Below are 18,990 nucleotides of genomic sequence, written 5' to 3' on the forward strand. Positions count from 1 at the left end.
CTGGGATTTGGCAACTGGTAATTGGGATATTGACAACTGTAACTGGGATATTGACAACTGTAACTGGGATATTGGCAACTGATAACTGTGATATTGGCAACTGATAACTGGGATTTGGCAACTGGTAATTGGGATATTGACAACTGTAACTGGGATATTGACAACTGTAACTGAGATATTGGCAACTGATAACTGTGATATTGATAGCTGATAACTGGGATATTGATAACTGATAAAACCTGGATCCTGATGCCAAAGAATGAGAACAGGAGAGATAAAAATTCCTGTGAAAAATTGTGTGAATGTGAAGGAGAGGATAATGTACCATATTTATAATACACTTGCTATACACTAATGTTTGTGATAACAGCAATAAAGATATTATTATTATTAATTAGAAAAAGAAACCATTTTTCTTTTGACTTCTGTACGAACTAACATAGCAGTCTATGGCACAATTTGAATTGCTAATACTAGTTATTGATATATTACTTTAAGTTTAACTAAATTGATTCTCATTCTATGTTTAATCAATACATCTTTTTTTAAATAAAGGTTTAATGAAAGAAAAAATTCTTTAAACATCGTTTTCACACTAAGGAAACAGAGTTTTGACGTATTAAAAGGAGAAAACTAGTTTTAATGCTGGTGTAGTGACTGACCTTGAGACAGACATCTGGTTGGTGGTGAGTGTGCCAGTCTTGTCAGAGCAGATAACAGATGTGCAACCCAGGGTCTCCACAGAGGGCAGAGACCTCACAATAGCGTTCTTCTTGGCCATCCTTCTGGTTCCCAGGGCCAAGCAGGTGGTGATGACAGCAGGCAGACCCTCAGGGATAGCAGCCACAGCCAGAGCCACAGCAATCTTGAAGTAGTAGACAGCACCCTGTACCACACCAACAAACAATGAATGAGATTCACCAACATCCAACTAAATGGTGGAAATGAATAAAACACACACAATTCCAACAGCAATATGCTAAGGACATTTGTATTGTAGAGTTTTGTACATATACTTTAAATCTGTTTTATACATAGAGGAACATAATATATCATTTGCAAGTTTTTGGGTTAAAAAGCTAAAGATGATTTTGTGTGTAAACAGTTTTAAGTTTTCGATACTTGGTTCATATTTCAAGTTCAGAAAGTTGGCAATAGTGACAATGACAAATAACACTTCCAATTTAATTGAATTTCACCTTTTGAAACATTGAACTAAACCTGCAACAGAAATGTGAGTTGGCCTAAAGGACACACCTTAATCCAGGAACCGCCATGAGCGGGATCATTAAAGTGACCGATGTTGATGGCCCAGACAGCAACGCAGATGACGGAGATGACCTTGGACAGTTGCTCACCGAACTCGTCCAGCTTCTGCTGCAGGGGTGTCTTGATCTCCTCAGTTTCACTCATCTCAGTACGGATCTTGCCGATGGCAGTGTTAAGACCGGTGCCCATGACGACTCCACGAGCCTTGCCAGCCGCAACGTTGGTGCCAGAGAACAGGATGTTCTTCTTGTCCTGGGAACAGAAGAGAAAGGACATCAGGATTTTGATCTAAATGTGATTTTAGTTTAACCGTCTCTCCGACAATTGTCTTGGATCGCCATGACAAGGACTCTGGAGCTAAAAGTCCATACGCCTCCGATCACCACTACCTGCTTTATCAATGCTCTCTGCTTTGTGCTGCTATCATATGGTTTTTATGAAACTACTACTGCAAATATCTATTGACAGTACTGTCTTCCTTGTCCTAGGGACAGGAATGCTTAGGTATGTTATCTAGATGTAATATAAGAAGCGTTTTATTGATCTCTTAATTGACGGTGATTTAGTTTTTCATTAAAATTACTCCTCCTCTTTTCCTAACTTGTGTTAATATCCTATTTTTGGAACTGTTTGTGTCTATCTGCAACTGCTATTTTATTGACATCATATTCATATGTTATTTTCACAATTTTGCCATTAGTGTATTAGTTTTTTACAACTAAGATGATAGGTCCAAATCGGCATTCAAATGGTACTAAATAAGCTTTCAAAGACCACCATATTATAGATAATTTGTTAATCTTTTAAAAAAGTGTACAATGTGTAACAGTTTTGTTCAAATAATAAATGTGAAATTGTTCTCTTGCAGCATAGCTCTGGTAATTCGACCGGGAGAGGGTTAAACATACAGTTTACACAGAACATACCTTAACTGAAGAGTGATGAGTTATATACAGCTGGATATGTACATTGCTAACTAGTCTATAAAAGTGCTTATGGGTCAAAAATTGGAGACATATTATTCAAAAACTCATCTACAATTTTGCCTGGAGTCAGTAGCAAATCTCTCACATTACTATGGATAACCACTGAACATTCGTGCTCTATGCTCAGTTGACGGAGCATAATTAAAGCAACGGAATGTTCTGACCGATTTGTAATTTCACATGTAAAATTATAAATTTAAGCTCAATGAGCTATTATTTCAATACAAGTTATAACCTACGGCGACAGAAGTGTATTGTACCTGGTTGACAGCCCTGGGGTCAGGGATAGCATCAGTGTGCTTGATGACTGAGACAGACTCTCCAGTAAGAATGGACTGGTCAATCCTCAGAGTGGTGGAGAAGATCTTGATCAGCCTGATGTCGGCTGGGATCTTGTCACCCACTGAAACAAACAAATTAAATGTTTATTCCCAAAAAGCAAAACCCTTGACATTGGATTTAGCTCTACAGTTAAAATGAGTTAAATAAATAAAAAAATAAATCGAAAACAAAAAATGACAAGTTTTTCCATCGTTATTGAACATAAACTATACTGAGAATTTACTATAAAACATTGCATAAATTGCTAAATAAAGGTAGGCTATAGAATTAGTACTCTAGGGAAGTTATAGCATGACCGGTGGGATGCGCGTGAGGAGTGGAGGAGTTGAGCGCGTGGGGGCACAATCTAAAGTAGGGGAGTGAATACGGTGCTACTAACCCTACTGAGAGTTTTCGGCTCCCGGCTCATAGTGGTGGCGGGAGCCGAATATTGTAATGTTTGCCAACATTTCTAGACCCTTATGTTCTTACCACGGTGGTCTTTTATGATGAGCAATTTAGTATAGGAGACCTTGAGAATATTTGAACATTTCTAGACTCTTTTGAAGTTACGGCGACGGATTTTTATGATGGGGAATTCAATACAGGAAATGTTGGAAATATTGGGACCGGATGTACGTGATCTTAACAATGACTATGTTCTGCCGAAATTCACCCTGCTGCTGCTGTTGTTCATAGCTCACCCTTCTTAATAAGTTCGCAGTAGAGATACCTGGTGGTAAGAAAGGGTTCTCATAAATTGGGAAAGGGTAGGAATTTATATTATTCTTGATCTCCAACGACGACAACAGTTCAGAATTGTAATTTTTACGCTTTGTTAGCCATTAAAATTCAATTTATCATATACTAACCGTGTAAGCTTCAGGATTTACGATAGTAGATACAATTATACACTACAAAATTTTCAACTGACATAGCCTAGCTGCTAAATTAAAAATTAATATAAAACTGGTTAAACTAATTTGTCAATATACACAGTAGAATAAGAAAAAACTCAGTTTTATCTACCAACTTGTATCAAGTTAATTTAATGATGAATACTTAAAATAACAATAACGCCAAAGATCCACACGCAATAGTTAACATAACAAAACCCCGTTGTCGATGAAAATTATTTATTGTTCTTCGAACTACACCCAAATCAAAATTGTCCAGATTACTTTTAGTATGTTTGCGTTTTCTTACTTTGTTAGGCGTACTAAAAGAATTGCCAATTGGACTTATTTTTTTCCTCCTTCAAAATTCGTCTCAGCGTACTTCCAGAAATTCCAGTTGCCTCTACGACACGCTGTTGAACTTTCTTCAAATTTATAAGTGTGTTGGTTTCTGCTTCCCGTTTCATAAAATGGGAAGCACTTCTCTTGCTTGGCCGTGTATAACCTTTCTACCTCCAATTTTACTTTTTACATTATGATCCATCTCAAACTCTTTACTTAAAACGTAATGAGCACAACGCAATTAATTCACAAATTGTATTACAACTCGTGAATTGGCACAAGCGAATGTTTTTAGGGCGGCACGTATAGAAGACTGGAGACCGAAGTTCACAAGGCTGAATACGGCAACAGACTGAGCAGCTCCACCCCCCACCACTTTAGTTCCGTCTTTGCCTACGGCGCATCTCGAAGTCACCGGTCATGCTATAAATTCTCTACTATACACTGGCCATACCCTAATTGTAAAGTTTTATTTGCTGATCCTGTTTGTTCATCTAGAAACTTAAAAACTATTAAATAAATGTAAAGAGAACGAAAAATATACAACTTTACTACTACCGTGGTTAGGAAAGTAAAGTAATTTTACACACTGGTAAAATTTATTGGTGGATAATGTAAAAAACATTAAACTCTTATAAGCCACAGCTAATTTGTAATATTTTCTGAAAATTTGCACAAAATGGCCGTATTCTTTGAAAAATGAATTAACATCCTAACCTGTACATTCCAAAATTCGGCTTAATGTGGAAACAGTTAAATAGAATGTCAGGTACTTAGTCTCTACCATATTTCGAGACTAATTATTTTTTTTTTAGTTTTATTTTCTTATTTTACTATAGCATTATATTTGCATCCGATATAAAATCAAAACTACTTTGATAAAATCCATTTCACAATCTAGATGAAATATCAATTGTCTTGGACTTGCTGGCAAGATTAAATCAAATTTTGAGTGAAATAAAACTTAAAGAGTTGATTGGTAGGACTGTCGTCACTTACCAGACACCTCAACGATGTCTCCGGGGACGATCTCCTTGGCTCTGACTTTTTGTACTCCAGCCTTGTCACCACGCACTACCTTGCCCATCTCCGGCTCGTACTCCTTGAGCGCTTCAATGGCTGACTCTGCATTTCTTTCCTATAACACACCAAAGCCATAGTTAAATATTCATTTTCTACAACAATGTTGAGTTGAATTTTCTGACGGGAACGCCTGTTGTGATAGATCTCAAAGTGGTCAATGGAAGGAAAATATAAACTAGGCATTTTGGCAGAAACCAGATACATTTACCATTGCTTATATTGTAGCCATTCAAGATAACAATTGCAATTTAAGACAAAATACAATTTTACAAGTACTATTTTAACGTTTGGAAAAGACAAACTATAAGTGAAATATTCTCAATGTTATACAATATTTTAAGGTAAATATACCACACAAATCAAAAATTCAAAGATCAATGAGAATTGCTGAAAGTGCTGGCTGTACTAAAACGACCTTCAAACCTTGTTTCCCCCCATAAGAACAATGTCAAACCTCATACAGTTGGTCGCAACGCTATGTGAGATGTAAAACGACCTTCAAACCTTGTTTCCCCCATAAGAACAATGCCAAACCTCATACAGTTGGTCGCAACGCTATGTGAGATGTAAAACGACCTTCAAACCTTGTTTCCCCCATAAGAACAATGACAAACCTCATACAGTTGGTCGCAACGCTATGTGAGATGTAAAACGACCTTCAAACCTTGTTTCCCCCATAAGAACAATGACAAACCTCATACAGTTGGTCGCAACGCTATGTGAGATGTAAAACGACCTTCAAACCTTGTTTCCCCCCATAAGAACAATGACAAAACCTCATACAGTTGGTCGCAACGCTATGTGAGATGTAAAACGACCTTCAAACCTTGTTTCCCCCATAAGAACAATGCCAAACCTCATACAGTTGGTCGCAACGCTATGTGAGATGTAAAACGACCTTCAAACCTTGTTTCCCCCATAAGAACAATGTCAAACCTCATACAGTTGGTCGCAACGCTATGTGAGATGTAAAACGACCTTCAAACCTTGTTTCCCCCATAAGAACAATGCCAAACCTCATACAGTTGGTCGCAACGCTATGTGAGATGTAAAACGACCTTCAAACCTTGTTTCCCCCATAAGAACAATGCCAAACCTCATACAGTTGGTCGCAACGCTATGTGAGATGTAAAACGACCTTCAAACCTTGTTTCCCCCATAAGAACAATGTCAAACCTCATACAGTTGGTCGCAACGCTATGTGAGATGTAAAACGACCTTCAAACCTTGTTTCCCCCATAAGAACAATGACAAACCTCATACAGTTGGTCGCAACGCTATGTGAGATGTAAAACGACCTTCAAACCTTGTTTCCCCCATAAGAACAATGACAAACCTCATACAGTTGGTCGCAACGCTATGTGAGATGTAAAACGACCTTCAAACCTTGTTTCCCCCATAAGAACAATGTCAAACCTCATACAGTTGGTCGCAACGCTATGTGAGATGTAAAACGACCTTCAAACCTTGTTTCCCCCATAAGAACAATGTCAAACCTCATACAGTTGGTCGCAACGCTATGTGAGATGTAAAACGACCTTCAAACCTTGTTTCCCCCATAAGAACAATGACAAACCTCATACAGTTGGTCGCAACGCTATGTGAGATGATGTCTTATTTTAAATATTTAATTAATATGCATCCAAACGCTTTTTAGTTTTTTTTTTTTTGTAAAGTGTATACTTTTTGAATATATAACCAATGAAGTTTGAGATTTTGTTCTGAATAACCTATAATAATATCGATAAAAACTAAAAGCGTATTAATTATATCTTTAAAATGAGACGATTCCCATAAAGAATTATATGTAAAAACAATTAAAAATACGGTTGTAAAAGTGCATCAGGTTTAAAAATTGTTCTCTAGGATGTTATAATCAAGATAGAGAGTACAGCTGACTCTTAAGACTTTGAATGCCTCAATTTTCATCACAATAATTTATTTTTGTTCCATTTCCAATGAAATACCACAAAAAGGCATTTGGCATTGGAACATTTTCAGTTGATATCCTCTCTTCCCCTTTTAGGGACCAGAGGAAAACATGCGTTTTGAAACATGCTATATGTTAGATTTTTTGACTGGAAAGTATTTCTCATTGTTTTTATGTGTTATCATTTAAAAACTGATGATACCCCAAGTTCTAGCTTCCCAATTATTAGCACAAATGTTTGAAATCAAATCAAAGAATTCTTGTTGGGTTTGCTCCACATTAACCCTGTTGTAACTTACTCCTCTCACTACGTCACTCAAAGATTGCAACACAACGTCTTACTTTGCTAAGTTATAAATGGATACTGCCAATTTATTTAAATTATATTATTTGACAGGATGATGAGTTGTGGGAGCATTAACGAGTATGCGAGGTGATGGGTAATTCAATTAGGCAGCCAATTTATTACTGCATTACTACAGCACGTCTATGTATGCATTAGTTGTGAACACACACCACTTCTGAGCTAGCATAGCTGTGATTACCCAATGAACTAAATAACTCTCTTCACAGTAAAGTAATATATATGTACCAAGAAACTCATTTAATATGCATCATTAATGTAATACCAATCTAGTAATAAAAATGTTTACATGGTGTCTACTATTTACTTATCAAACAAAAACTAAACTTCCCCAAACTCAATGAAGAAAATATTAATATAAAATTAAGCAATAACTCTGTTCATCTTACCGTAATTACAATAGACTAAGGAAAGCAAACTGTTATACGGGATAAATTTGGTATAGATGAAATTAAGTTACTATATACTCTTGCTGTGAACTAAATTTATACTCTTTACTAAAATCTGAAGTCTGTGTCTGTACGGAAAGATAAAAAAAAGTTGGTGATAAAGATGTTTAAAATGAACTCTGCATTAACCCTTCCTACCATAGCTACGCTATTAATAGAAAACAGTATTTACATACAACAGTAAAATGTAGACAAATGCCACCAAGATATTGTTACTGACCTGCCACACTCCCACAATGGCGTTGGCGATGAGGATAAGCAAGATGACGAAAGGCTCAACGAACGCTGTGATCTGGTCATCGTGTTCCTCAAATAAAGCGAGTACCTGCAACATTCCAGACTCGGATTAGCGACGATACTGAGGTAACAATGATACCTCTTACATATTGAAACTGGTATTCCCTAAGGTTCAAATCTGGGTCACTTTTCATTTCATTCTGAAAATCTGACCATCTTTGTAATTACTATAACTGAAACAATATATTGACGGTTATTTTATCATGTACACGAGTGACACCTCAACAAACTGTTCATTGAATATGAAAAAAAGAACATTAATTATGTTAACAATTAACACCTTGCACAAGAAAAATTATTTAAAATTATTCATTAAAAATAATATGAGCTGCAAACTATCTTCAATTAATAAAAATTACAAGGTTTCCGGAAGTGTAAGTCATGACCCAGATTGGAATAGTTACAAAATATTCTTCAGAATATACCTAATATGTTCAAATCAACTTACAACAGGGTGGAAAAAAAGTATGGAAACGCTTTCACTAATTTTGTATGGCTTCACTTATACAAATTAAATTTTGTACATCACCACTTGTATTAAGAAACTTAGTTTTTGAGACCAGTGGGGACATTTTATCTTTTCAGGGGGACGGCTCGTGAGGAGTCGGACGAAAATCTTAAATGTAAAGCATAGGCCGAGTTTGGTATCAAATTAAAGGTCTAGTAAAGAGAAACTCATTACCGCAAACCCGCACTTAAAATGGTTTTGAACCCTATCCAGAGTATACGGACCGTATGAATTTCATGACAAAGAAATTGAGTAATTTTTGTCTTGTGAAGTAAACTAATTTACTTTCAGTAGTATGTTTTATGTCGGTTATGTAAATTTGAAAAACAATTTCCAACAAAAAATATTTTTTTTTTACCTCTACATTTGTTGGATAACACTAAATAGGGGTTTTTCCCTGTCTTGTCTTCAAGAAACTGAGAGTATTCAATAATACCACCGTAACTCCTTATCAACATGAGGTCAAGGTCCCAGTCCCTCCAGCCCCTTTATCTCAGGCAAACATAAACTGGTTTAGGCAATACAAACAGTACTGTCACATCAAAACTCCACAGTTTTGTATTTTTAATATCAACTTGGTTTTTTAGTCTACGTTATAATTTCGTCCACGTAAGTTAAAGTTTAAAAGTCTTCACTAGAAGGTACTGCGATAGTTACAAATTTTTTTACTTAAGTGTTTACATTTTATTCTACTAGTTTTAAAAGCAATGTCACTTAGTGAGTTTGAGAGAATCACGCTGCTTATGATGCGTGGGTATGGAAATCTAGTTCGTCCCTATGAAGAAACAGCGCATTTGTTTAATGACACTTTTTCTTGACAGACCCCCCAATTAGTAAGTCAACAGTGTTTAAGACAGTAAAAAGATTTGAAGAAACTAGAACAGTCAAAGATCGCGAAAGAAGTGGCAAGGCCTAAATCGGCAACAACAATGAACAAAAATCTTTGGATGTACTCCAAACATTTGTTTGAAAATCCCAGCACCTCGGCCAGAGTGGCTGCAGAAGATCTTGATATGAGCCATAGCTCAGTGTTGAATGTTTTACACAAAAAACAAGTATCACCCCTTTTAAAGTAACCCTAACCCAAGAACTTGCAGAGGATGATTTTGATCGAAGGACTGAATTTTGCGAAATAATGATGAGAAAGTGTGACGAAATTCAAAATTTTTTAAGTTCGATATTGTTTTCAGATGAAAGCTACATTCTTTGTTAATGGACAAGTTAATAGGCATAATTGCCGTTTACTGGGCCGACCATAATCCACACTGGATGATAGAAGGCCACACACAAAGGCCTCAGAAAGTGAATATGTGGGCTGGAATAATAAACAATAACATTGTAGGACCGTTTGTGATAGATGGAAATCTAACAGGCGAAATTTATTTCAATATGTTGACAAATAACATTTTGCCAGCAGTGCGTGCTCTTCTTGGGGCAAATTTTAATGCAGTATGGTTTCAGCAAGATGGAGCACTGCCCCATTACTATTTGCGGTGTGCGCAATCTGTTAGATGAAGTGTTTCCTAACCGTTGGATTGGTTCGCAGGGGTACCGTTGAGTGGCCGGCTAGGTCACCGGATCTTAAATCCACTAGATTTCTTTTTGTGGGGCTTCTTAAAAGATAATGTGTATAAAACTAAACCAGCCAACATTGAGGAAACTGACAAATCGTTTATTAGAAGAAGCAAGAAGAATTACACCCGAGATGCTTCAAAATGTGACTGCAGTAGGTTTTTATAATAGACTAGCTCATTGCCAACAAGTGTTCGGAGAGCAGTTTGAGCACCTCATTTAAAAGGTATGGTTATTTTTTGTAATACATAGATAATTTTTAATTTAATTCTTTTGGATAATTGTGTTCCATAAAGTGTCATTTTCAGTCAGAACAGTTCACTTGAGACTGTGAAATTGCGGAAAAAAATAATTATTAATCAATACGTTACTTCTGAAATTCAAACGGCCCGTACTCTGGATAGGGTCAACCATTTTAAGTGCGGTTTGCGGTAATGAGTTTCTCTTTACTAGACCTTTAATTTGATATCAAACTCGGCCTATGCTTACATTTAAGATTTTCGTCCGACTCCTCAACGGGCCGTCCCCCTGAAAAGATAAAATGTCCCCACTGGTCTCAAAAACTAGGTTCTTAATACAAGTGGTGATGTACAAAATTTAATTTGTATAAGTGAAAGCCATACAAAATTAGTGAAAGCGTTTCCATACTTTTTTTCCACCCTGTATAACTCTTTTGAGGATTTTAAATAACTGCTTGAATAATCGTACAATGATGTGATAATATATCAAAGATTTTTGTACTCTTTTAAAGTATTTAATGAATTGTTCAAATAATTGTACAACAATATGATAATATAGTATATAAAAAAAAACTTGTGACCTATTATTAAATGGTGCTCGGAAAAGTAATAAATGTACAAAATTCACTATAGTAGAAACATATCATTGTAACCTTGGTTGTGGCAAATAAACCATTGTTTAATGCACTTAGGCCTGAGATATATTGTTTAAACTTTGCAAGAGTATATAAGATCATTTTCTGGCAATAACACTAACTAGTATTATAATTATAGAGGATACATTATATTATTAATAAATATTACAGCCAAACGGCCAGGCTTGTAATGATATATCATATGCTACATGCGGTCAAACTTAGCTACATCATTGTTCTTTTTATACAGCCCTTACTCGCAGTGGGTCGCATTGTAGTTCCAATCAGTAAAACTTAACACTCACCTACATACTCCTTACTTACCTAGCATATCTTTTAATAATACTGCTTTTATAATAGGAAAACCTGCGAGTTATGACTTGTAATGAATATTTTACAAACAGTTTATCGTACAAAATATATATTACAAGTTTTTAGACTAAATGAATAAAAAACAATATACAAAAATAACTTTGAAATTTACTTTTATATATGTTAACTAACAGGCCCACAGTCTTAAAATTGATGCACTTTACGGACATTCTTGATTTTGTCTGTAACATTATTTAGTACTTGACATTCTAGAACTGAATTCTGGACGCCTAATGCTTAAGATTTTAACCGAATCAACTCGGCACTTGACAGAGATGACACAATACAGTGCCCTGCACTAATTACGGAAGGTCATCTATTCCTGCCGGCAGCCTGGATATTGTGCAGGTATCCTGTAAAAATAGAGACAAGCAGTACTAAACATAGCTCGACGAACGACCGGGCATCGCGTCGCGCTGTCAATCAGATGTTGGCTCACGCTGCGCGCCAGCCGTAACCGTTCATACGCCCTCACCCTGCTCCACTTATTTCTGGACCGAAATATTAAACGCTTGTATCGCCCTAATTTTAGTCCGAGTAAATTAACGCAAATATTTGTCAAAGTGTATTCTGGCCTCTGTCGAAGTGAAATGCCAAACACATTCCCCTATCAAACTGCAGTCTCAATTGAGATTTTTGTTTATCTAAAGAGTGCAGTATGTTGGAAATATAACGCAAAGTTTACTGCAATGGAGAATAGAACTATTGAAATTATTTATACTGTAGTGGTGTAATGTAGTTTGGGCAGTTTTTAAATTTACTAAAAAGAGTAAATTTAACTTGATAAATACATCCCTATGACAATTAAATCAATATTCTGGCCATATCATGTAATGATTATAAGTTCATAATTGAACTAAGTTTCTCACAAATTATTCTTATTCAACCAAAACCACGAAAAATTATTACTATATAAACATTTTAAATAAAATCACACTTCTTGTATAATAGTTGGGTAATATTTTGATAATTATTTAAAAAGATATATAACAAAAATAAAATATATAATTTTATCTTTAGTATGTACTAAAGAATTTTTTTAAACTCAATAAGAAAAATTTGAAGTTGTATTGTAGTATTAACATGTTCACTGTGTTACTGGGATTTCATGAACATTATTTGGGTGCACAATAAGTAACCCGTTACTCACTGAGCAACAATCATTCTTGATTGTTGTTCAATAAAAAAAGTTATCTAACAAAAACAGCTTAACATTTTTATTGCTGAGTGTTAAAAGTTTATTATAGACTTTTAATAACAAAAATGGAAACACAAAATTCATACCCAAAGTTTTTTCGAGAACAACTTGTTGAGAAGTAGTCAATATTCTCACATAGAGAGTGCAGTACAGTACAAATGATTTAAACGGCTAATCATTGTTAAATAACATCTTCTACCATACAAAAAATGTAACAATATCGTGAAAACTCTAAATTGTAATGGTAACATTACCATAAAAATACTACAGAATAAATTGTCAATCCAGTTGTAATAACGTACTTCTCGATTTTACTAATGATAACAGATGTGACACTATTTGTTTGTACAGTTGTATCCACTATTTCCCAAACTGTACAAAATTATTTAACAACACATTAACGTATTTTAGAGTACAAAATCATCGAACATACTTATAACAATAGTGAGACATAATACTTACAAAAGATATGATAGCAGCTAACAATAGGATCTTAACTAAGAGGTCATCAAACTGTTCCAGGACTAGTTGCCATATTGACTTTCCTGCAACAGACAAATAAAGTGGGGCGTAAATTAATGCTGCCAATAAAGTACTAAAACTAAAGTAAAACAATGTATATACAGTACAGCTGAATGTATATGTTTTATATATATATATATATATATATATATATATATATATATATATATATATATATAAAACATTACAATTACAGTACCACAGAACACATGTAATACTGGCTTGATTGTACAGGGCAGAGTTGCGAGAGAGTAGAGAATATAGTACATGCACGCTCCCGTCTTCATAGACACTATTAGTCAATAGTCTGTAGTAAATCAGTCAATTAGTTGTCAATCGTATTGCAAATTGACATTGAGCTACAGTCTCTTGTGTTGTATTGTTGCACCTTAGTCCTTTACAGACTATACATTTTTTTACAGTGACTTCTTTATCTGTAAAAACATTGACTTGCCCAGCCCAGCCCGGACCGGGCCGGGCCGCTTTAAGAGTACCACAGTAACTGATGATGGTAACACACGTATGTTGCAATAATTGTATTACAGTAACGTTTCATGCCATACATTTAAAACTAGCATTTTGTTTTTTGTTTAAAGTTTGTTTATGAAAATCGAAGGATTGTGAAGGGAACAGGATCTGTCCAGACATTTTCCATTGTTTAGGTATACATGAGATCAGTAACATTATATTTCAAGATTTGCAATCTGACCTCTTCCTCAGGTACAAGAAAGAGAATCATGTTCTACAGAAGTGTTACTTTCGTATGTCACATTAGATTTGCATGACATATTGCATTTTTGTATAAAATTTATTTTTGATGCCTTTTTTTAATTTTAATAATATTTTTACGGTTATCAGAAATGTTCCCTCCACTAAATGAAGTGTATGGATTTTACTGCATTTTCTGAGCGGTGCATTAAAATTGCCAATAAAGACTAGAAGTATTTGGACAAAGAATAGTGAAAAGATCAGTTGCAGGCTCCTGTATATGGGACACAGTGTGAACTAATCTGCCAACATAGAGGTTACACAATGGGACAGGGTGGAAGTGAGAGCTGATCTGTGTGCTGTGACTGAACCTGCTCTTATCAGTAAATGTGATAACATGTGGTTTTGTCAGGCACAACCTTGCAATCAGACCTGATATTACACTGATATGTGGATTAAACAAAGAGAGTATACATTATAAAAACTACAGGAAATTAAAACAAAAGTCACGACTTTAAAATTGAAATTACTTAATGTCCAGAAGTTTATAATTTAAATAAAAAAACTTGAGAGACTAACCAAGGTATTATTATTAAAACATTCGATGGCAGACAATCATAAAGACATTAACGCTATTGAGTTAGCGATTACACTCGAGCTGCCATCTCGACATCTCACTCAGCTCTCAACTGCAATATAACGTCTGTGTTGTAAATTTCTCAAAACTATTTTGACCTTAGGAAATCATTGTAATTTCATTTATTTGTTTTCAGTAATTATGATCAAGCATGTCAACAAATTTATTGTATTTTTTTTTAATTGTTAACTTCACTGGAGAATATTAACTATCTTCTGTGTTAATTTTGTATATATGACCATAACCAAAATATTTTGTATTTAAAAAAAAATGTTCTGACATGTTCTGTATTTCTATAAACATAACCACATTTTATTTGAATTTATTCACAAGGGTGTTTTATGTGCAAAGTTGCATGTAATTGTTATATACGACACAGATAAATTTTTATGTAAAATATGAGATTATTCTACTGTATTAGATTCAATGAAGGTGCTCTATTAGAGAACATTAAGTTTAACAAAATAAATATTTTTTTTATGATAGCTTTCAATTTTTTCAAAATTCAGTCACATTATTGAAGAATACAAGCAAATCATTCAAAGAAGAAAAGAAAGTAGCCTAAATTAAAACAATAATAACTGTATGTTGTAACATTGCCCTACATAACTCACCAATTAGCACAATATGGAAAGGAGTGATTAGCAGTTGTGTTGTATGTGTGACCTACTTCAGAACTGTAACACTGACAGTTGTTTGACAGACTGTAATGGCCCACTTCCTAGTCCTCCAGTGTGGTGTCCCAGACCAGACAGTTGGCTGAATCTTTATGATTATTGTACACTATACTGTCATGGTAGAACATCTGACCCTGTATCTAACCCTCACGCTCTCGTGCATATGTTCTTCTACTCAGTCTCCAATGTGGTGTTAACTAAACTGCGTACCAGACCAGACAGTTGTGTTGTATGTGTGACCTACTTCAGAACTGTAACACTGACAGTTGTTTGACAGACTGTAATGGCCCGCTTCCTAGTCCTCCAATGTGGTGTCCCAGACCAGACAGTTGGCTGAATCTTTATGATTATTGTACACTATACTGTCATGGTAGAACATCTGACCCTGTATCTAACCCTCACGCTCTCGTGCATATGTTCTTCTACTCAGTCTCCAATGTGGTGTTAACTAAACTGCGTACCAGACCAGACAGTTGTGTTGTATGTGTGACCTACTTCAGAACTGTAACACTGACAGTTGTTTGACAGACTGTAATGGCCCGCTTCCTAGTCCTCCAATGTGGTGTCCCAGACCAGACAGTTGGCTGAATCTTTATGATTATTGTACACTATACTGTCATGGTAGAACATCTGACCCTGTATCTAACCCTCACGCTCTCGTGCATATGTTCTTCTACTCAGTCTCCAATGTGGTGTTAACTAAACTGCGTACCAGACCAGACAGTTGTGTTGTATGTGTGACCTACTTCAGAACTGTAACACTGACAGTTGTTTGACAGACTGTAATGGCCCGCTTCCTAGTCCTCCAATGTGGTGTCCCAGACCAGACAGTTGGCTGAATCTTTATGATTATTGTACACTATACTGTCATGGTAGAACATCTGACCCTGTATCTAACCCTCACGCTCTCGTGCATATGTTCTTCTACTCAGTCTCCAATGTGGTGTTAACTAAACTGCGTACCAGACCAGACAGTTGTGTTGTATGTGTGACCTACTTCAGAACTGTAACACTGACAGTTGTTTGACAGACTGTAATGGCCCACTTCCTAGTCCTCCAATGTGGTGTCCCAGACCAGACAGTTGGCTGAATCTTTATGATTATTGTACACTATACTGTCATGGTAGAACATCTGACCCTGTATCTAACCCTCATGCTCTCATGCATATGTTCTTCTACTCAGTCTCCAATGTGGTGTTAACTAAACTGCGTACCAGACCAGACAGTTGTGTTGTATGTGTGACCTACTTCAGAACTGTAACACTGACAGTTGTTTGACAGACTGTAATGGCCCGCTTCCTAGTCCTCCAATGTGGTGACCAGACAGTTGGCTGAATCTTTATGATTATTGTACACTATACTGTCATGGTAGAACATCTGACCCTGTATCTAACCCTCACGTTCTCGTGCATATGTTCTTCTACTCAGTCTCCAATGTGGTGTTAACTAAACTGCGTACCAGACCAGACAGTTGTGTTGTATGTGTGACCTACTTCAGAACTGTAACACTGACAGTTGTTAGACAGACTGTAATGGCCCGCTTCCTAGTCCTCCAATGTGGTGTTAACTAAACTGCGTACCGGACCAGACAGTTGTGTTGTATGTGTGACCTACTTCAGAACTGTAACACTGACAGTTTGACAGACTGTAATGGCCCGCTTCCCAGTCCTCCAATGTAGTGTTAACTAAACTGCGTACCGGACCAGACAGTTGTGTTGTATGTGTGACCTACTTCAGAACTGTAACACTGACAGTTGTTTGACAGACTGTAATGGCCCGCTTCCTAGTCCTCCAATGTGGTGTTAACAAAACTGCGTACCAGACCAGACAGTTGTGTTGTATGTGTGACCTACTTCAGAACTGTAACACTGACAGTTGTTTGACAGACTGTAATGGCCCACTTCCTAGTCCTCCAATGTGGTGTCCCAGACCAGACAGTTGGCTGAATCTTTATGATTATTGTACACTATACTGTCATGGTAGAACATCTGACCCTGTATCTAACCCTCACGCTCTCGTGCATATGTTCTTCTACTCAGTCTCCAATGTGGTGTTAACTAAACTGCGTACCAGACCAGACAGTTGTGTTGTATGTGTGACCTACTTCAGAACTGTAACACTGACAGTTGTTTGACAGACTGTAATGGCCCGCTTCCTAGTCCTCCAATGTGGTGTCCCAGACCAGACAGTTGGCTGAATCTTTATGATTATTGTACACTATACTGTCATGGTAGAACATCTGACCCTGTATCTAACCCTCATGCTCTCATGCATATGTTCTTCTATTCAGTCCCCAATGCAGCCATGGTTGCCTTTATAAAATTTTTTTAATCAATACAAAACCAGAGGCATCAGGGAATGTTTATTGGACATTTAAAGTTTGTTTTCAAATATTGTTTTATTTCACCCCTCTTTTTTCAAAATATTGAGGGGGTAGGAGATAACCCCTATCTTATGATACTTGAAAGAATAAAAGAACAACAGAAACTAACCCCACATCATTAAAGAAAACTCTCTCCCTGTGTTCAAATTATGCCTAACTTATTTTTAAACTGCTTTCTTCTTGATAAAATATTTTAAAACCCAATGAAATAAAACAATCTTTAGGATATCTTCATCAAACAAATTAAAAGTTTTGTTTTAAGTACATTATGATTTTAAAATTTTCCGGAAATAAAAGAGTTGTCTTATTGTTGTTGTCTTATTGAAGAAACTAAACTTTCAAAGACTATTTGAATATAACCAATAATTTTAAACAGAATTAACACTAAAGGATACCAGTACGTTGTACATTACAAAGAGGCAATTAAACAACAAGACTGAACTGTTTAGCAAGTACTGTATAACAATTTCATTACTACATAGTAGTGTGGATACCAGTACGTTGTACATTACAAAGAGGCAATTAAACAACAAGACTGAACTGTTTAGCAAGTATAACAATTTCATTACTACATAGTAGTGTGGATACCAGTACGTTGTACATTACAAAGAGGCAATTAAACAACAGGACTGAACTGTTTAGCAAGTATAACAATTTCATTACTACATAGTAGTGTGGATACCAGTACGTTGTACATTACAAAGAGGCAATTAAACAACAAGACTGAACTGTTTAGCAAGTACTGTATAACAATTTCATTACTACATAGTAGTGTGGATACCAGTACGTTGTACATTACAAAGAGGCAATTAAACAACTGGACTGAACTGTTTAGCAAGTATAACAATTTCATTACTACATAGTAGTGTGGATACCAGTACGTTGTACATTACAAAGAGGCAATTAAACAACAGGACTGAACTGTTTAGCAAGTATAACAATTTCATTACTACATAGTAGTGTGGATACCAGTACGTTGTACATTACAAAGAGGCAATTAAACAACAGGACTGAACTGTTTAGCAAGTATAACAATTTCATTACTACATAGTAGTGTGGATACCAGTACGTTGTACATTACAAAGAGGCAATTAAACAACAGGACTGAACTGTTTAGCAAGTATAACAATTTCATTACTACATAGTAGTGTGGATACCAGTACGTTGTACATTACAAAGAGGCAATTAAACAACAGGACTGAACTGTTTAGCAAGTATAACAGTTTCACTGCTACATAGTAGTGTGTGGATACCAGTACGTTGTACATTACAAAACTTCCAATTAGTATAGATCATGATTGCCCTACCATTATCTACCGGCTAATGGACGACCAATTATCATAATCGCCCTGTCTATGTTGAGCTGGAAACAATTCAACGCTACAAACTTACTGACTGAATAGTTTCATTCTATTGATTATTGGTAATAAAACACTACAATGAGTATTTTGAAGATACATGAACAGAAGTTGGAGGAGAACAATCGAAGCAAAATGTGTGGAAAATAAATGGATGGAAAGTGACCACAGGGTCGTAACGCACAACAGACGATAAATTATCCGACTCACTGATGAACGGAGATAATACACAAGAGAGCCGGGA

At 35.9% G+C, this 18,990-nt stretch overlaps 1 protein-coding gene across 4 annotated transcripts in view; it reads right to left on the minus strand.

Moving 5' to 3' along the window:
- Window positions 1–604: 604 nt before the first annotated feature.
- Window positions 605–18,990, minus strand: part of LOC124367396 (calcium-transporting ATPase sarcoplasmic/endoplasmic reticulum type-like) — a 63,549-nt gene continuing 45,163 nt past the window's right edge. For all 4 annotated transcript variants that reach the window (XM_046824176.1, XM_046824179.1, XM_046824177.1 and 1 more), the window contains exons 4-9: window positions 12,924–13,006; window positions 7,861–7,965; window positions 4,814–4,952; window positions 2,516–2,658; window positions 1,258–1,521; window positions 605–886 (exon numbers count right to left, since the gene is read on the minus strand). In XM_046824176.1, the coding sequence (XP_046680132.1) occupies window positions 620–886; window positions 1,258–1,521; window positions 2,516–2,658; window positions 4,814–4,952; window positions 7,861–7,965; window positions 12,924–13,006 (1,001 nt within the window). In that variant the 3' untranslated portion in view covers window positions 605–619. The remainder of the gene's footprint in view (window positions 887–1,257; window positions 1,522–2,515; window positions 2,659–4,813; window positions 4,953–7,860; window positions 7,966–12,923; window positions 13,007–18,990) is intronic.

The sequence above is a fragment of the Homalodisca vitripennis genome, chromosome 8 (genome assembly GCF_021130785.1).
Source record: "Homalodisca vitripennis isolate AUS2020 chromosome 8, UT_GWSS_2.1, whole genome shotgun sequence".
In the NCBI taxonomy this organism is placed as follows: Eukaryota; Metazoa; Arthropoda; class Insecta; order Hemiptera; family Cicadellidae; genus Homalodisca; species Homalodisca vitripennis.